Genomic DNA, 20,984 nt, shown 5'->3' with positions numbered 1-20,984 from the left:
GAGTTGCAGATGCTACCATGACATCAGCTTGACTTCCCTGGGCAGACAACCTCACCAAGTTGTCCTACAGCCCCACCTCTCCAGAGCCAAACCCCACTAGGGAAAGATAGAAACAGGCTGGGAGTATGGATTGGCTGGTCAACACCTATGTCCAATGGAGAAGCAATTACAGAAGGCAGACCTCCCACCTTCTGCACCCCATTAATGAGCCTGGGTCCATACTCCCAGAGGGATAAAGAATAGGAAAGCTTTCAGAGGAGGAGATGGGACTCAGAACTCTGGTGGTGGGAACTGTATGGAGTTGTACCCCTCCTATCCTATAATCTTGTCAATTGTTATTAATTCAGTAAAGAAAAACTTAGATGGAAAAAAGTTCTACCAATATTTTCCTCAAAGAATTTGATAGTTTCTGGTCTAACATCTAAATCCTTGATCCATTTGGATGGAATTTACTCTTCTTTTCTTCTTTTTTTTTTATTGCCTACAGGGTTATTGCTGGGGTTCAGTGCCTGTACCACAAATCCACAGCTCCTGGAGGCCATTTTTTTTTCCTTTTGTTACCCTGGTTGTTTTACCATTGTGTGGTTACTATTATCATTGTTATTGATGTCATTATTGTTGGATAGGACAGAGAGAAGTGGAGAGAAGAGGGGAAGACAGAGGGGGGTAGAGAAAGATAAGACACCTGCAGACCTGCTTCACCACCTGTGAAGCGACTTCCCTGCAGGTGGGGAGCTTGGGGCTTGAACCAGGATCCTTCTGCCGGTCCTTGCGCTTTGCGCCACGTGCGCTTAACCCACTGCGCTACCGCCTGACCCCCAGAATTTACTTTTGTGTCTGGTGAAATACAGTGGTTCTATTTCATTCTTCTGCATGTTTCAACCCAATTTTCCTAGCATGATTTATTGAAGAGACTCTCCTTCCCCCACTTTATATTTTGGGCACTTTTGTTGAAGATTAGATGTCCATGGTTGTGGGGGCTTATTTCTGGCACACTGGTCAGTGTGTCTATTTTTGTTCCAGTACCAAACAATTTTGATTAAAATGGTGCTAGTTTGAGATCCAAGAGTCTGATGCCTCCAGTTCTGGTTTGTTTTTTTTCTCTCAGGATTGCTTTGGTGATTCTAGGTGCTTTTCCAGTTTCAGATAAACTTCTATAGTTTTTGTTCTGTTCTCTTCAAAAAAAAAAATGGGGAAACCGGGCAGTGGCGCAGTGGGTTAAGTGTACATGGCAGAAAGAGCATGGACCTGCTTCAGGATCTCAGTTCGAGCCCCCGGTTCTCCACCTCCAGGGGGATAACTTCACAAGCAGTGAAGCAGGTCTGCAGGTGTCTATCTTTCTCTCCCCCTCTCTGTCTTCCCCTCTTCTCTGTTTCTCTCTGTCCTATCCAACAACGACATCAATACATCAGTAACAACAACAACAACAACAACGATAAACAAGGGCAACAAAAGGGGAAAAAAATTAAAGAAATAAAAAAGAAAGAAAATTGATGGGACCTTGATGGGGATGACATTAAATCTGTATATGGCTCTGGGCAGAATATTCATTAATTAATTCTTCCAGTTATTAATTAATTGGTTATTTCTTCTAGTACATGAACATGAAATATCTTTCCACTTCATTGTAGCTTCCTTTATTTACTTGATTAATTTTCAGTATATGAGTCCTTCACTTCTTAAAATATTTTATTTTTTTACTAGGAAGAGAGAGCGAGAGAGAGAGAGAGAGAGAGAGACCAGAACACTGCTCAGCTCTGGCTTTATGTGCTGGGAGTTGAATCTAGTACCTCTGAACCTCAGGTATAAAAATCTTTTTGCATAAACATTATTCTGTCTCTCCAGTCCCCAAATAGCTTTTTTTCTTTTACTTTAATATATTTATTTATGAAAGAGAGAGAGACAGAAGAACATCAGGGAATCAGAGCATCACTATGGTGTGTGTGATGCTGTAGACTGGACTCGGCCTCACTGTTGTTAGTCCAGTACTTTAGCCACTATACCACCTCATGTACCACTCATCTGATTCATTCTTCTTTCCTTTTGTCTTTCTTTCTTCTCCCTCCCCCTCCAAATAACTTTATTAAAGGGGAAATAATCAATCTTGTTTCATAAGCACGTTTTCTTATCTCCCTGTATTAAGCATCTATGCACCACTCCCATCATGATCATTTGATAATTTTAAGATTGATTTAATTACCGTTGTATTCAGGTCATACACATGCATATTAACTAGCAGTGAAATTTATGTGCTCAATGTAATAAGATTTAGTTTGTATTTGAAAGCTACATTCTGATGACCTTAATCCACAATTAAGGATAAGTGCAAATAGTTCTGATGTGACTTCTTCACATGTCAAGTTGGAATGTGATTATTCAGAATAAAAATTAGGTGGTGAAATTTATGATCTTTACTCTGCACTATTTTGGGTACACTTCCTCAGCTCAGTGACTGTTTTCTTTTGTGTTAAACCCCAGAGACACTATGCAGAGACCCGCCTATGATCAGAATGACTGCAGCTTTCTCAGATGTCCATAAAAAAAGGAAAGGAAACTTTCTTTTGCACTATTTTCCTTCGTTTCATTTACACAAAAAAATGACAAAATATTATTCTTTATAAAATTATAGCTTTGCTTTCATTTTTAAAATAAGTAGTTGCATTTACTATAGAAAAGCTATAAAATAAAATAAAAAAGAAAAGCTATAAAATATTTCTATGCAAAATTAAGGCTTTAATTTCACTGCTCTATGTGTCAGTATTGAATTAATGTTAATAATTTCCTTTTTTTTTTCTTTTATTTTGCCACCAAAGTTATTGCTAGGGCTTGCTGCTGACACTACAAATCCACTGCTCCGGGCGGCCATTTTCTTTCCCTCTTTCTTTCTCTCTGTCTCTTTTATTTGATAGGACAGAGAGAAAATGAGAGGGGAGGAGAAGGGAGAGAGAAAGACATCTACAGATCTGCTTCATCACTCATGAAGCTTCTTCCCCCAGCAGCTAGGGGAGCGGGGCTCCAACCTAGTTCCTTGCACCTGGTAGTGTGTGTGCTCAACTGAGTGCACCACTGCCCAGCCCCCAAATTAATACGAATTTAACATTTTCTTTCCAGCTTTTTAAATTGCCTGAGTGCTCTATAACTAAGTCTATCCCCCCACGCTTTTTCTTTTTTCTGTCTTTTTTTCATAGAGACAACATTGCTGCTTGTTATATAAAAGAGTGTTTTTCAGGAGTCGGGCTGTGGCACAGAGGGTTAAGCGCACACGTGACGCAAAGCGCAAGGACCGGCATAAGGATCCCGGTTCCAGCCCCCAGCTCCCCACCTGCAGGGGAGTCACTTCATAGGTGATGAAGTAGGTTTGCAGGTGTCTCTCTTTCTATCCCCCTCTCTGTCTTCCCTTCCTCTCTTCATTTCTCTCTGTCCTATCCAACAACGACGACATCAAAAACAACAATAATAACTACAACAATAAAACAAGAGCAAAAAAAAGGGAAAATAAATAAATATTTTTAAAAAACTTTAAAAACATAGTGTTTTTCTTTTTCTTTTTTTTTTTTTTTAGTTTTTATTTATAAAATGGAAACATTAACAAGACCATAGGATAAGAGGGGTACAACTCCACAAATTCCCACCACCAGAACTCCATATCCCATCCCCTTCCCTGATAGCTTTCCTACTCTTTATCCCTCTGGGGGTATGGACCCAGGGTCATTATCGGGTATAGAAGGTGGAAGGTCTGGCTTCTGTAATTGCTTTGCCACTGATCATGGGCGTTGACAGGTCGATCCATACTCACAGCCTGTCTCTCTCTTTCCCTAGTGGAGAAGAGCTCTGGGGAAGCGGGGCTCCAGGACATATTGGTGGAGTGGTCTGCCCAGGGAAGTTTGGTTGGCATCATGATAGCATCTGGAACCTGGTAGCTGAAAAAGTGTTTTCTATGTCAGCTCTACGAGTCTTTTTTATTTTGCAAGTGGAAACATGAGCTTTAGGAAACAGGCTTCATTTGATTTAAAGAGGGAAATGGAAAAAAAAAAAAAACAGATGAAAAAAGAGACAGCAGTTTCTTTTTTATTAGTGATTTAATAATGATTTACAAGATTATAAGATAATAAGCGTATAATTCCACATTGTTCCCACTATCAGAGTTTTGTGTTACATCCCCTCCATTGTTTACCCCTTTGGGAATATGGACCAAAATTCTGTTTTGGAGTGCATAAAACTGAAGTTCTGGCTTCTGTAATTGCTTCTCCACTAGACATAGATGCTGGTAGGTCAGTCCATACCCCCAGCCTGTTTCTATCTTTCCCTAATGGGGTAAGGCTCTGGAGAGGTGAGGTTCCAGGACACAGTGGTGAGGCTGTTTGCTCAGGGCAGTCAGGTTAAAAATCACAGTAGCATAGTGGCTGAAAGACAACAAAATATAGAGCAGGACAAATTGTTTAATAAATAATAATCAAAAGGTAAGAATAGAGCAGCTGAAATTAGAGGTCTTGGGGGCCAGGCGGTAGCATAGCTGGTTAAGTGCACATGGCGTGAAGTGTAAGGATTCAGGTTTGAGCTCCCAGCTCATCACCTGCAGCGGGGTCGCTTCATGTGGTGAAGCAGTTCTGCAGGTGTCTATCTTTTTCTCCCTCTCAGTCTTCCCCTCCTCTCTTGATTGCCTTCTGTCCTGTGCAACAACAGCAATGGCAACAATAACAACAACAACAAGGGCAAAAGAAAAAAAAAAAAAAAAGGAAGAAAGGGAGGAAGGAAGGGAGGAAAGAAAAGAAAGAAACTAGGGGTCTTTGGGTGGGAAGAAGCTAGGAAGTCTGTTGACTTTAGGAAGCCCATGACTTTAGTAACTTTCACCTGAGCTTGATAGCTACCATGTAGGTGGACTGAAAATATTGTCTGGGGAGATGGTTTCAGAGTTGAGAAAATGACTAGAAAGCAGAGAGTAGGGATAGTAGTTTCTTATTAAAACTTCTAGTTCACCAGCTTTCCATCATCACCATTTCTATACTTTCAAATGGGGTTCTAAATTTTCCTTCCTGTTATTTCATAAGTCATAGCACTGTATTTCTCCCTTGAAGATGATTATTTTCTTCTTTAGTAGTGATTTAAAGGAGTAAGGCAAAGATACATTTCTATGAAGAGTGAAAGAAAAAGTCCTTTATATAGGGAAATGGGGAAATGAACTAAGCTTGAGTTCAGATTGGATAATGACAAGGATCTGTATGTTCAGTGTAGCTTCTGGTCTCTCAACCAGTGAGTGCAGAGCAGTGCTTGCAACTTTGGCATCATGTGGAGAGTTGTACAAATTACTAATACAGGGGGCTGAGTGGTTGTGCACTTAAGAGGATGTACATGTTGCAGTGTGCAAGGACCCAGGTTCAAGCCCCCAATTCCCATCTGCAGAGTGGAAAACTTCACAAGTGGTGAAGCAGTGCTGTAGTTCTCTAGCTCTCTCCTTCCTTCCCCTCTCAATTTCTATCTCAATTTATTTCTACATAAATGAAGGAACATATTTTTAAAGAAAGTATTAATGCCTGCTTTCTTCTAAAGATTTGAATGTAATTGATCTGGGGTGACCTGAGTGAGCATTGGGATTTTAAAAGTGTGACTCGACTATGACTAGATTTCAGGACCTGATTTATTATAAAATACCCTATGTGAATTCACCTGTGAGAGATGAAAAAAGAAGGCATTTCCTGTCTGAAGGTTAATCTTAAGCCCAAGCAACATACCAGAGGATCCTTCAATATCAATATGTTTAAATAGTTATGTCATGTGCAAAGGTGCTGGGTAGAGAGTATGGATTGGGAATGAAATAGCACACACTTTTTCTTGCTAGGTAAGCTGCACCTTGACTCACCTAGCAGATGTTCATTGAAGTGGATACCTTTTTAAAAAATTGCATTATACAGCATCAGAAATGATAACCTTGGCCCATTATTATGATTGTGTTCTAAACAAGGTTTCTAACCAGTACAGAATATTTGTTTAGAATACTATGACAATAATGAACCAAATTCATCATTTAACATTCAAAATTCTATTCCATTCACATAGACTAAGACTTTGTTGTTAGCAGTTTGTTCTTGAATATAAGGTAGAATAAAGTGAGAATATTTTGTATCCATCATGTGAACAGGTGGGAGTATATTGAGCCTATATCAGTCCTATTATAACTAGAAAGATCATCACTACCAGACAGTTGAAAAATACTCACATATATTTGCATAATATGATGAAGACTATAAACAATGTGACATAAAGCCTATGATTATGCTTTCTCAAATGCTCCAACAAGATGATAAAGTTTTTCTTAGGAACCAAAAACAATAAAATTGAATAAACCAACTCATCTCAGCCAATTGTAACTCATTGTTAAAAGGGGTTAACTTTTACCTTTGATAAGACATTAGATTGAAATGCCCAGCACCATGTGAATTTCTAATAATGTCAGTTGTACCAAGTAAATCACTCAAGAGTGAAAAAAGAAATCTTTAATAAAGGTTGTTTTTTGTTAATTATATTTGGAATTACAACTAGAGTGGCAAAAGCAGAGTTTTATTTTAAACTATATTTGAATGTTACATTGGAAACATACATAAAAACTCTTAATTTGTCATTGACCTTATGTGCACTAAAACAGGGTACATATCTCAAGGTCAGCGCTACCCCCTCCAAATTCTTACTACTCAGAGAAAGCAAATTTTATGTAGTTAATATTAGCACAAACCCCTTTTTTCTGCTTGCCTGCTTCCTAGCAACCTAAAGCAGAGGATCTGCTTGCCAATCTGCTTTTGGTGAAAAAAAAAAAAGAACAGAAGACCCAGTGCACTTTGCCAATAGCCCAGAAGAGATGAGGATGTATTTGATATTCTCCATGTCAGTTTTGTGATCCTGGGATGTAATCTATGTGTCCAGCCTTTTCACCTTGCTATGCTTTCTACCACAGGCCAGGGAAGATGTGATCCACATGCTGAAGACAGAGAAAACTAAGCCTGAGGTTCTGGAGGCTCATTACGGTTCTGCAGAGCCAGAGAAGGTGCTGAGGATCTTGCACCGAGATGCCATCTTAGCCCAGGAGAAGTCCATAGGAGAGGATGTCTATGAGAAACCCATTTCAGAGGTAAAACTGTGATACCAGCAAGTCTCTCTAGCATGGAATCTGAGTGGTGTCTTCACTCTTTTTTTCATCATATTTATTTGAACATTTTCTTTTGAAGTAGAAATATTTATGACACACTAATATAAGAATTAAAGTGTCATCAATTAATTCACAGATTGTAGTGGATAGATTTTACAGATATGAATTTTAGGAGTTTATTTCAATGTGCCATATATAATCTGAAATATATTTCCCCATACAGTTATGAGAGCTACATGCTCTTAGAGGATTTTATTCTTATTTCTCTAAAAGATGATCTATGTTTAAAAATGTAAAGTGCTTATCATTTTAGCATTGAGTTGTAGCAGTTATGTAGAATACTATCCAAACATTTAATTGGTTTTATTATTGATATAAATGCTTATAAAGTTCCTGTGGTTGGGTAGATTCTCTTTTGTAATGTAAGTGTTCTCATGTGAGTAACTAAAAGAGAATGATTGAGGCAAATTTTAATGAAATGCTTAAGGCAGTTAGTTGTTTAAGATGGAAGGAAATCTAGTAGAATTATTTTTAAGCCTACTTTTATATGATTGTACTAGAAACTATTGACTGTTACAAATTATTCATGCTATTACATGCTGAAGATAGTCTCACATTATAACAAGAGTTCAGTGCTGAGTTAGTGAACCAGCTAATGATCAACCTTATTGATTATTCAGACTTGAAGTAAAAAATTTATGTATGCAACATTAGCATCACAAATGGATAGGAAACCACAGAAATTAAAAAGTTGAAATGATTTATTTTCATTTGACATTACACTTACATTAAGCCTTTGCAGTAGCTCAGTTTGAAAGATTACAGTCAAATCAGCTTCAGACAGTATTCACAATAGATTGATGGTCCCAAAATTCTCTAATTCCTCCAACAAGGATAAACTGGAGCTCTGTTTTCATCCTAATTAAAACACTAAGAGATGATTATATGATAAGATGCAATCAACAGATTGGACCCATGTTCCTGGCGGAGATCCATAGTTGCTTAGCTGTGTGAGACTTAGGATAGGTCACTTCAGCTGTTTAAACCCATTTTCTTATTTACCAGGTGGGAGTAAAAATGGTGCATACTTCATACAGTTGCTGTGAGGATTAAATGAAGCAGAGCCTGTAAAACTCTTAACCGTGTCCAGTACAAAATAGTTTTAGTCACTAGTATTTGCTTGGATCTAAGGACAGTAATTCCTCATATCCTTAATTACCTGCTAAGTTGGAGAGATATGAAGAGTAGAGGTAAAAATAGCAGATGATGTTAGTGATGATGATAATGACTAAAACCTGGAATGGAGAACACAGCTTGAATTAATGCTCTCATTTGGACTACTGCTGAATATACACACTTACCCAGAACCACTTCCTCCAACCCACTGAATTCAATGGACAGTACACAGAGAAAGGAACTTTAGATCTAGCTTCAGAGAATAGGCCTAACTGTCGTATGCTTTACATTGGCTTGTTCTAGCCCTCTCCCTCCAAGAGAATTGGATGAGTCCTGTTAATTTCGCGGGCCTGCTTGGCCCCGCCCCAAGGGACCCTGGGAGAGGGTTCTGGAGTCCGAGAGTTCCTGAGTTCCCCAGTGACAGAGTTCCTGAGTTCTGGAGTTCGAGAGTGCGAGGGTGCGAGAGTTTCTGAGTTCGAGAGTTTGAGGGTTACAGAGTAAGAGAGAGTTCCAGTGTGCCAGAGTTTCAGAGGGTTCCCGAGTACGAGAGTTCATGAGTTCGAGAGTAAGGGAGAGGGTTCCTGAGTTCGAGAGTGCCAGAGTTCCTGAGTTCCTGAGTTCGAGAGTTTCAGGGTTACAGAGTAAGAGAGAGTGCCAGAGAGACAGAGTTCCTGAGTTCCAGAGTAAGAGACGGTTCCTGAGTTCGAGAGTAAGAGAGAGTGCTTGCGCCGCCGCAAAGAGACAGCAGAGTTCTGTTTGGTGATTAGTTTGTCTTAGTTTATGAATAGTTCCTCCTGAATAAAGAAATACAGCTTCCCTGCCCAGCCGTTGTCTCCGCGTCTCTGTTACCCGCCGTGAAGCAAGCCAGCCCGACCAGAGCCTTCCGAATTTTAACAACACCTAACTGAAGTGTTCCTATTCTTAGGCTGATGAATGACAGGGAAAGCAACACCTCATGGGTTGTCCTTTGGAAATTATTAAACTGAGTTATGTTTTCTTTTCCTCCTCCTTCTCCCGCTCCCGCTCCCGCTCCCGCTCCCTCTCCCTCTCCCTCTCCCTCTCCCTCTCCCTCTCCCTCTCCTCCTTCTTCTTCTTCTCCTTCTTCTTCTTCTTCTTCTCCTTCTTCTTCTTCTTCTTCTTCTTCTTCTTCTTCTTCTTCTCCTTCTTCTTCTTCTTCTTCTTCTTCTTCTTCTTCTTCTTCTTCTTCTTCTTCTTCTTCTTCTTCTTCTTCTTCTTCTTCTTCTTCTTCTTCTCCACAACTCAGTAGTCTGAAGAATGGAGTGAGAAAGAAGGTAAAGAGGACAGAAATTCCTTTTTATGCTAATGCCAAAACAGTGAAGAAGGAAAAAAAGATGTATCTTCCCACATCTATAGATTTTTGGTTCTTCAGTGCTTAAGGTTTAATGATCAATTTATCCTAACTCAGGAGCAGGAATTCTGCTTCTAGTGTCTTGAGATAAGAACCCCACTCCAACCCTATTCCATTAGCCTCCTGGGACCATGAGCAGATAGTCTAGCTGTTGTTCTTAGAAGCCAATACTACAACTCAAGCCAGAAATAATCATTGTCCATTTTAATTTCCACACCAAATTAGACCCAGCTAGTTTATATAAGTCAGTGAACCCAATATGGTAATCTCCTTCCCTTGTCAAATAGCTGGGAAAAACTCAAGCAGCAAATATTAAATCACCCCAGGTTTCCTTGTAAAGTTCAGGATATTAAAGCCCATAATTATCAAGAGAAACCCCAAAGAAATCAAGGTTTCAATTTCTTTCTTTCCCAAACCTTATTGCTTAATCTCTAGTCTGGATAGAATTAGGAATTTGGTTTTGATTATCTTCTTGTTTTCCCCTTCAGTAAAATGAGTTGGACTCATTTTAGCATTTCCAAAATTAAATGTATACATCCTGAAGTTCCTTTAGTATGCTCATATATTTTTTTCAGAAAGGACACATAAATTTAGCATACCACAAACTTCAAACCCATAAATTTTATTTTAAATCATTTTATTAGAGGGCTAATGGTTTATCCTATAGTTGTCAACACATGGGGACAGTATCTTATCTCCCCATGATAGGCGGCTGTGAATAACTCTTCCCCCAACTTTTCCATCATCATGCAGCAGCACTCCAGTACCCTCTCCAGCACCTTCCTTTGTCTCCTGCCCCAGAGTCCTCTGCTTTGGTGCAGTATACTACACCCACTCTCAAGTTTCCCTTGTGGTTTCCTTTTCTGTTCCTGTTTCTTAAGTTCCAAGTATAAGTGAGATCATTCATTCTCCTCTTTTTGACTTATGTCACTTACCATGTTTCCTTCAAGTTCTTTTTTTAAAATTAATTAATTAATTTATGTATTTATTTATTTATTTATAAAATGGAAGCACTGACAAGACCATAGGATAAGAGTGGTACAATTCCCACCAAAAGAACTCCGTATCCCATCCCCTCCCTATAGCTTTCCTATTCTTTAACCTTCTGGGAGTATGGAGCCAGGGTCATTATGGGGTGAGAAGGTGGAAGGTCTGGTTTCTGTAATTGTTTCCCAGCTGAATGTGGGAGTTGACAGGTCTATCCATACTCTCTCTTTCCCTAGTGGAGCAAGGGCTCTGGGGGAATCGGAGCTCCAGGACACATTGGTGGGGTTGTCTTGTCCAGGGAAGTCCGTTTGGCATCATGGTAGCATCTGGAACCTGGTGGCTGAAAAAGATTGTTATCATATAAAGCCATATAAATTGTTGACTAATCATGAACCTAATGGCTGGAATATTGCAGATGTGTATTTGGGGTCTCCATTTTTGGAAATAGCTAGTAGGTCTGTTTTAGGTATATTCCAAAGAGCCCATGACTACATTAGTTTTTGCCTGACCCTGACATCTGATATGCAGGTGGATCCAAGTTATTGTCTGGGGAGATGATGTCATGGCTGGAAAAGGGGCTAGAAAGCTGGATCAGGAAAGAGAAGTAGCTCCCAAATATGGGAAAAGTATATAAATATTGTTGACTGTAGATCCCATCAATTTGATCTGGGGCACATATTCAGTATAGAGCCTCTGTGACCTCTACATCCCTGTAGGTCTGAGCTTGCAATATGTGGTCATGAGAAGAAACATTCCAAGTTGTACCAATTTCAGGACCCATCTTCTTCAGGTGGTAGACAGAGTATGTTATCCGACCCCCCTTTGGAGGATGGAACATTCTCTACCATTGTTGATCCTCCTCCAAATTCTAACACATTCATGTATTGTAAGGATAAAGGAAACCCGATGCCATTAAGTTCCATATATCTCAAGCAACATAAAACTTCTTAATCCCAGCACTGTATATGTCTATGTAGCTTTCAAAGGACCATCAGCAGTTTCCCCATGCTCCTCTCTTGTTTCCTGATCCTATCATCCTCTTTGTTAGGGGAGTCACACTGTTCTCTTTTCTGTGCTCTGCTAGCTCTACTACTTCTGGTCACCCAGTCTGATTTGACAAGGATGAAATTATCTTCCTTCTTTATTGCTCTATATTTAAGAATTTTTAGGTCCATTTCCTTTGTGTACAAATTGGGTTGGATCTATAGTACTTTGAGTTTATTATTATGATTATCTTTATTTATTGGATAGAGACAGTAAGAAATTGAGAGGGAAGGGGGAGATAGGGAGGAAGAAAAACAGAGAGAGACCTGCAACACTACTTCTACCACTAGCAAAGCTTTCTCCCTGAAGGTAGGGACTGGGAGCTTGCACCTGGGTCCTTGCACATTGTCACATGTGTATTCAACCAGGTGTGCCACCACCTGGCCCTTTGAGTTTCCTTTTAAATAGCTTTGTTTTTGTTTTTCTAAATTCCCCAATACATCTCCAGTTATCCCCCTGCTAGTAAAAGCCAAAGTCATTTCGCCAACCACTCTGCTTTTGACTAAAACAGACAGCAATTTCACCCCTTCTTGAGACCGTAAACTATTTTTCTTCACTGACTTGATTCACTATAGTTAAGACTTCCAGGTATACTCCTTAGTAAATTTTAGCCTTGGACATTATGATGATCTCACTGAATTTTCCTTCCACCTCTGTCCAACTGGGAGCTGTATTTCCAGTAATAGGTGCCCATTTCACTTTCAGTACTCATTAATAATAGCTATCATTCCTCTGTGGCTGAGCCACAGTTTTGGATCCTGAAAACCAAAACATGGTCACAGTGCACATGATTAATGGGAGTTGGTCTTTAGAGGTTCTGAACAAGCCACACAGATTTACAAGGCTGGTCCACCTTAGTTCCTGCCTGAGAGTTCAGTGCTGTTCCAAACAAACAAGAAGCAGGACGGCCACAGCTAATTTGTCGCTACCTCTGCTAGTTCTTACATCCTAAATTTAAAAAGAAAGCTTGGTCCTCACACACTGATGTTTTCTCGATGAAGAATTTATTACCTCTGCAGCTTAGCTATGTCTCTAATTCTATGTGGAAAATGCAGTACAAACACCGGTATCTCTCTTCCTTATGTGTTAGGAAGTAAAGAGATAGTCTGGGGGCAGGCAGTAGCTCAGCATGTTAAAAGCACATGGCGCAAAGTGCAAGGACCAGCATAAGGATCCCGATTCAAGCTCCCTGCTCCCCACCTGCAGGGGGGTTGCTTCACAAGTGATGAAGCAGGTCTGCTAGTGTCTATCTTTTTCACCCCCTCTCTGTCTTCCCCTGCTCTCTCCATTTCTCTCTGTCCTATTCAATGACAACAGCACCAACAACCACAACAAAATGGAAAAAATGGCCTCCAGGAGCAGTGAATTCATAGTGCAGACACCAAGCCCCAGCGATAACCCTCGAGGAAAGAGAGAGAGAGAGAGAGAGAGAGAGAGAGAGAGACCCTTGTTATATAATCACTGTTAAAGTCAAGCTGTGCAAATACAGGTGAGATGAGCATCAGCTGCAGAGACCCAGCCAACTACTTTTAAAAAATCTTCTCTTAAAAATATTTTATTTATTTATTTATTGGATAGAGACAGAGAGAAATTGGGAGGGAAGGGGAAGACAGAGGAGAGAAACACAGAAACACTTGCAGCACTGCTTCACCAACTCGTGAAGCTTTCCTCCTGCAGATGGGAACCAGGGTCTTGAACCTGTGTGTGTTTAACCAGGTGCACCATTGCCTGGCCCTCCGCAACTATGTTAATGGTATAAACCCTGGAGTTTAGCTGCTGGGAACAACCAACCTAAGAGATCCATTTGGACAGAATAACAAGGTAAAATTCTGCATCCTGTCTAGGCTACTCAAAAAACACTCAATACCAATATACAGATTCTGCCCCCATCCCCACCCCCAGATCCTACTGCAATACCTATTACTCTGGGTATCTCAGTCAGTTATCCAATTAATAATGCTCCCTAGATCAGACCAAGGGATAACAGGATGAGTCTGACAGGTAGACCTAAAACATTTATTTATATTATAGATGGATAGATTAGATAGATAAATAGACAGACAGACGGACAGATAGATGATCACTTGGATTTCCATTATTTTTCTTTCAACACTTTGGAGAAACCATTCAAGAAACAGCGAGGGCCCACAAAACAGAAAAATGAAAAGGCTAAGCTGCTCATACCCAGTTTCCTTTCCCACATACAATCTTCAGACTAATCCCCCTCCTTCCTCAGGGAAGAGTGGAGAAGAGAATAAAGAAACAAGCAGAAGGCGCTCATCCAGACACTATACTGACAGAGGAATAGACTGTCACAGTTTGTGATTAAATAAACTCAGAAAAGGGGAAAATGTTGCTACTTCTTTGCATTTGATGATGAAATGTCCATAATATTTGACAAATCTTATAAAACACAGTGAAAAAAAAGAGAAACACATATTGGGGTCTGGGTGGTGACACAACTGGTTGAGTGTACATGTTACCATGCTCAAGGACCTGGGTTCAAACTGGTGCTCCCCACTGGCAGGGAGGACACTTCACGAGCAGTGGAGGAGGTCTGCAGGCGTCTTTCTCTCTCCCTCCTTATCTCCCACTCTCCTTTCAATTTCTCTCTCCTAGCAAATAAAATAGAAGGAAAAATTAAAAAGAAAAAAATGATCACCAGGAGCAGTAGATTCATGGTGCTGGAACTGAGTGGCAATAAAGAAATTAAATTTATAAAATAATGGAATCGTTCTTTGGAAGAAGATTGTGTTATAGGGCACTATTTCATTTTTTAAAAATATTTGTTTATTTATTTATTACCTTTTGTTGCCCCTGTTTTTTTTTTATTGTTGTTGTTGTTGGGATAGGACAGACAGAAATGGAGAGAGGAGGGGAAGACAGAGAGCAAAAGAAAGATAGACACCTGCAGACCTGCTTCACCACTTGTGAAGCGACTCCCCTGCAGGTTGGGAGCCAGGGGCTTGTACTAGGATCCTTATGCCAGTCCTTGCACTTTGCGCCACCTGCACTTAACCTGTTGTGCTACCGCCCGACTTCCATAGGGCACTATTTCAATGAGAAAAAAATTGTGTAGACTGTCCCTTTAAGACTACAGAAATTTATTAGAAGACATAGAAGTATAATTTTCCAATTTGTGATTACTTCAACCACTAGTAAATCTGGTCTTCCCCACCAATTTGTTTGATTACCTGCTCTTAGAAGAAAAGAGGTCTATTTAGAAAATACCGAGGAATATGGGAGCAATACCTCATTTGTTTTGGGTCCCCAATATGATCCATTCACAGCATACAATTATCCAGGGAAATTTAACTATTCTTAGGACTACAGGGCAACAATGGCTCTATGAAGTTTGGGTTTTAGGAAGTTGTTGTGGATATATATATATATATCTCCACATTTATATATGTAAATATATATTTATATATATATATAAGATATATATATATCTTTTAGGGTGAGTTGTACTGATGCCTATCTTAGGAAAATGTAGAAATGCACGATCACAGCAACAGAAATCCTATAAATCAACAAACATTTCCCCAATAAAGTGATGTGATATTACAGTTTAAAAATAGAATAAAATAAAAAGGGTGCCAGTTGGTGGCGCAGCTGGTTGAGTACATATGTTACAATGCTCAAGGACCTGTGTTCAAACCCCTGGTCCCTACTTGCAGGGGGAAAGCTTTGCGAGTAGTGAAGCAGGGCTGCAGGTGTCTCTCTGTCTCTCTTCCTATCATCTCTTGATTTCTGGCTGTCTCTATCCAACAAACAAATAGAGATAATAAAAGAATTAGAATAAAATAAAATACATGTTTTACGAAGAGTAGTGGTTCTCAACTAAAGAAAGGAGTCAGTGATATTTCTTTTTAGAGAACATTTGACAATGTCTAGAGATAATTTTGGCATAACTGAAATTGATGCCAATGATATCTAGGTATCAGAGAGCAGGAAAGCTGTTAATCACCCTTGAGTGCACAGAAAGGAGCCCCAAATAAATATCAGTAATGTTGACATTGAAAACCCCAAACTCAACACACCCATCCAAAAAGATCTGTGTCAACACATATTCTTGGTAACACAATTTGTAATAGCCAAAACCTGGAAGCAACCCAGGTGTCCAACAACAGATGAGTGGCTGAGCAAGTTGTGGTATATATATATATATATATATATATATATATATATATATATATAACTCAGCTATAAAAAATGGTGACTTCACCGTTTTCAGCTGATCTTGGATGGACCTCGAAAAATTCATGTTATGTGAAATAAGTCAGAAACAGAAGGATCAATATGCGATGATCTCACTCTCAGGCAGAAGTTGAAAAACAAGATCAGAAAAGAAAACACAAGTAGAACCTGAACTGGAATTGGTGTATTGCACCAAAGTAAAAACCTCTGGGGGGGGGGGGGGGAGAATACAGGTCCAAGAAGGATGACAGAGGACCTAGTGGGGGTTGTATTGTTATACGGAAAACTGGAAAATGTTATGCATGTTCAAACTATTGTATTTACTGTTGAATGTAAAACATTAATTCCCCAATAAAGAAATTAAAAAGAAAAGAAAACCCCAGAACAGGATTTTGAGAAGAATATAAGGTAGGAACCTTCAAATATAGTAAGATTTAATTCAACTTAACACATATTTAATGAACACTTACCTTGTTTCCAGGCACTATACTACATAACAGGGATGAGAATGATGAAGGTGTATAATCCTTTCAAAAATCTCATGGCTTGGTCAGGGAAGTTAGCACAAAAAGCTTTGTAATAATATCTGGTTTTTTTTCTCTTGAGATAATATGCTCTCTATACATTGTGAAATCCTCTCCATACTAAGCATCGAAAAAGAGAGAGAGAGAGATAGAACCATGGGTCCTTCATATGCTTTCACTAGAAATGCGTGCAATTATAAATCTTAGAAATAAGATTGTAGTGATTATACGGGGAAGAAGTTTGGTGCTTGTACATGATAACCTCTTAATTTTTGGATAATCTGAAGGATATTGTCCTCATTCTTTCTGAATATAGTTTTTGTTGGTATATCATCAAGGGCAGTTTGAGAGTTAGTCCTCCTAAAAGCTAGGATTTATACATATGTTTACAGTTAAAGAACTGGAAAGCCAGCAATTACATACTTGAGCCTTATTGTTCTAGTGTGTAAAGTCAGTTAGCTTAGAGAAGTTGATAGAATGGGAAAAACTGCAGAGAATAACAGGCTCCATGTTTTCCCCTTCAGGTAGTAAATCACTAGGGCGAGGTAAACAACTTATTTAGAGGCATATGCAAATGAAAGAAAATGTTAAGCCCTTTCCCATGTTTGCTTGCCCAGCTGGACAGACTTGAGGAGAAGCAGAAAGAGACCTACCGGCGCATGCTCGAGCAACTGCTGCTGGCTGAGAAGTGTCATCGGCGCACAGTGTACGAGCTGGAGAATGAGAAGCACAAGCACACTGACTACATGAACAAGAGCGACGATTTCACCAACCTGCTGGAGCAGGAGCGGGAGAGGTAATTGTGCGCAGTGACCTCCAGTCACAGCCGGGTACCAGCAAGCTGTCATTTCTGATCCTCCTGTCAGGCGTCAGACTTCCATCCAGTGAGCCCACAGACACCTGTCCAAGGTCTAAGTCTAATTTCTGAAAGGTTTGTCTTGATAGAGAGCAATGCACTTTACCCAGACGTCATGAATGCATTCTATGTTTGGGAGTGCATATGGACAGACAGTAGAGTGCTACCTTCTTTCAAAACACTAGTGTGTTGAAAATGTTAACACTATGAAGGTGGGAACAAACCTAGGGAATTTGGTTAGTGACATGCCTACATATGGAAAGTTTCCTACTGAGAGTCTTCTGCATGCATGAAGGAATCTTTTTTCTTGGTGGTAAAACCAGTGGTCGGGAAGTGGTGCAGTAGATAAAGCATTGGACTCTCAAACATAAGGCCCTGAACTTCATCCTCTGGTACTCTCTCTTCTTTCTCATAAGTTAAAAAGCCAAAAACAAGCAAAATAAAATGATCATTCAAGGAAGATTCCCATGTTTTTGCATTTCATTGTGTGACTGACTCAGTGACTAGAACTACCTGTTTACTTCTCTAAGGTCACGTAATTCTACTTTTTTATTTGTTTATTTATTTTAGATAGAGACAGAAGGAAATCAAGAGGGAAGGAGGAAAGAGAGAATGAAAGAGAGGTACTTGCAGCACTGTCTCACTACTTGTGACCTGGGGCTTGAACCAGTATCCTTTTCTATGTGTGTTCTCTCAGGTGTGCCATTAACGCAGCCCAGGGTCACATAATTCTTATATCTCAGCATAGACAAACCAAAACTGAAATCAAAGCAAAAACTCATCATGTTGAAACTTAATATATTTATTTATTTATTTATTTATTTATTTTTGAGAGAGAGAGAGAGAAAAACACTGGAGCACTGCACAGCTCTGGCTTATGGTGGCATGGGGGATTGAACCTGTGACTTCGGAGCCTGAGGCATGAGAGTCTCTTTGCATAACCATTATGCTATCTACCCCCACCCAATGTTTTTTCTTGTAGGCAGTTTTCTCAGACAAGGGATCAGCACATTTGAAGCAGAAGCTCTAGACTGAAAATTTTTCTAATGAACTCCTGTAATACTACCCAGTTTGTTTTGTTTTTCTTGGCATCTTAGTTTTAGCTTAATCTCTCCTTTACCTTTTCTCAGCTGAATGATTGTATCTGTGAACTCCATGGTTTTTGAAACCAATGACACTGAATCCTGATGCTTTGAGTTATTAAGCATGTCTGCTCTGTGTTTTGGACTTTCAAATTAAGAGATACTCAGAAACAGTTTCACCAATACTAGCTTTATTATCTATTTCAGAAAACAAATCTAATTTCTTATATTAGTTATATTAGTTTACTTGAAAAGAAAAAAAAAGACTATCTTAATGATCAAGAAAACAAAAGTATAGAATAGGTTTGTGTTGACTTTAAAAGATTAATAGCAATATATACTTTTATTGGACTTGAGGAAGAAGTTAAAACAATGACCAGAGTGTGATGATATCTTCAGGTATGACTTCTGCGACTAGAATGTATGGTTTATCAGTTTTCTATTTGAAAAAGGCAGGTGATCACTCAACAGTGAGAAGTAACTCCACCTCCTCACACTGTACTTTCCAGTCTCTGGCATAGATATTGCAAACAAATTTCTAGTGGCAGTGTAAGTTACATATCTATACAGTAGCTCTTGGGGCCGGTGGTAGTGCACTGGGGTTAAGCACACATAGTATACAACAGCTCTTGGTGAGGTGTCCAATGTTGGAAAGTAAAAAGAGTAGCAACTTGATTGATACTGATGTTTCAAAATACCTGAATTCTAATAATTTTATTGTATTTTTTATTTGATGGATAGATAGATACTTTTTTTTTTCTTTGCCTCCAGGGTTATTGCTGGGTCTCTGTGCCTACACTGCAAACCCACTGCTCCTGGGGGCTATTTTTTCCCCTTTTGTTGCCCTTGTTGTTTATCGTTGTTATTGCTGGCGTTGCTGGAGAGGACAGAGAGAAATGGAGAGAGAAGGGAAAGACAGAGAGGGGGAGAAAAAGATAGACACCTGCAGACCTGCATCACCGCTTGTGAAGCCACCCCTCTGCAGGTGGGGATCCTTACTCTGGTCCTTGCGCTTTATGCCATGTGCGCTTAATCCACTGTGATACTGCCCGGCCCCCAGAGAGAGATACTTAACATTATTTCACTGTGAGAGAAGTTTTCCCGTTCAGGTGGAGATAAATTTTAAATGACACCTCTGTGAATTACTTCCTGATCACTTTGTTAATCAAGTGACTTCTAACTAGATATGTCTGTCTTTTTTACAATTTGTTAACTGAAGTAAAATGCCAGTAGTGGTACAGTTTCACTTAGAGTTGATTCAGGTATGTGGATGAAGGGTGATATGCAACCAGGCTGTTTCTCTTCTCTTTTGTTTTGTTTTAAACTTGTCTGTGGGAGTTATAAATAATGTAATAAATATAATAACATGACATAGTAAAGTTATAATACATTATAAATATAAAAATAATATATAAATAGGTTACATATTAATAAATCTATAAAGAATAAATATAAATATAATAAGGTAATGATATAATAAAGAGCTTTATAGTTCAGGAAATACCTTTACAATCATGAGATAAAGAGCCTATTCCAGATGTGTTTATTTACTAATTCTCATTGGTTCATCAACTTAGATGAATGGCTCTAGTACCATATGCCTCTTTGGGAACTATTTAATCTTATTAGAACCACTACTATCAGTACCTCTCTTGAATAAAGTCCTGCAGACTATAAAAACAGAAATAAAAAAAAATTTGTTTTTTTTTTTTCATCTTAAGAGGCTTTCAATACTTTGATTAGCACCATTGGAGTATGTCATCAAATTTCTATATTTCAAATAAAAAATTCTAAGAGACCTTGGATTCACATTTAAAAATGAAACCACTTGGGAGGCCCAGCAATGATGCACCAGCTGAGAACACTATTACCCTGTGCAAGAACCTGGGTTGAGTACCCGTCCCAGGCACCTGCAGGGAGGATGCTTTACTAGGAGAGAAGCAGGTCTCCAGGTGTCTTTCTCTCTCCCTCTCTACCCCACCCCCAATTTCTCTCTGTACAATCAAATAAAAACAGAAAGGGGAAAAAATGGGGGAAAAAATTGTCACAAGGAGCAGTGGTTTCGTAGTGCTGGCACAAAGACTCAGCAATAACCCTGGTTAGGAGGAGATATAGTAACACTTTAAAATCTTGAAATATATGTTGTAGTTTATGCTTATATGTGTGTGTTATTTATGCTTCATTTTCACTGTTCAATTTTTTAACTATTGTTTCAGTTAAAATTTTCTAATTTAATTTTTGCTTATTTGTTTGTGACTTATTTTTACTGTCGATGATTTATTTCCCAAACGAGTCCCCTGAGTGCACACGCTGAGAGATTCCTCCCGAAAATTAAGCACCCCCATTAAGGCCCAGATAACAAGCTGGCAGTCTCAGAATTGCTTTGAAATCCCTCCTCAGGTGTCCACTGGGTCTCCCTTCTTGAGCTCCGGGGTCACAGTGAAGCCCTTAGGATTTTCACAAAGTTCACGCCCTTTAGAAACTACCCTGTTAAATCTGCTTTGGGTCTCTAGTCCCGCACCCCCCACAGTCTTTCTCTCTCTCTTTTTTTTTTAAGTTAGGAGCCTTAATTAGCGCTTGTGCATGCTGGTAGTTTGCTGAACCCCCT

The 20,984-nt window shown here is 39.3% G+C and overlaps 1 protein-coding gene across 7 annotated transcripts in view; it reads left to right on the top strand.

Moving 5' to 3' along the window:
• Positions 1–20,984, top strand: part of FILIP1 (filamin A interacting protein 1) — a 263,869-nt gene that overhangs the window by 166,356 nt on the left and 76,529 nt on the right. For all 7 annotated transcript variants that reach the window (XM_060205408.1, XM_007540004.3, XM_060205409.1 and 4 more), the window contains 2 exons: positions 6,947–7,120; positions 17,056–17,234. In XM_060205408.1, the coding sequence (XP_060061391.1) occupies positions 6,947–7,120; positions 17,056–17,234 (353 nt within the window). The remainder of the gene's footprint in view (positions 1–6,946; positions 7,121–17,055; positions 17,235–20,984) is intronic.

This window comes from Erinaceus europaeus, chromosome 13 (assembly GCF_950295315.1).
Source record: "Erinaceus europaeus chromosome 13, mEriEur2.1, whole genome shotgun sequence".
NCBI classification, from domain to species: Eukaryota; Metazoa; Chordata; class Mammalia; order Eulipotyphla; family Erinaceidae; genus Erinaceus; species Erinaceus europaeus.
Note: the sequence above shows the minus strand (reverse complement) of the source record. Positions and strands in the feature narration are given on the sequence as shown.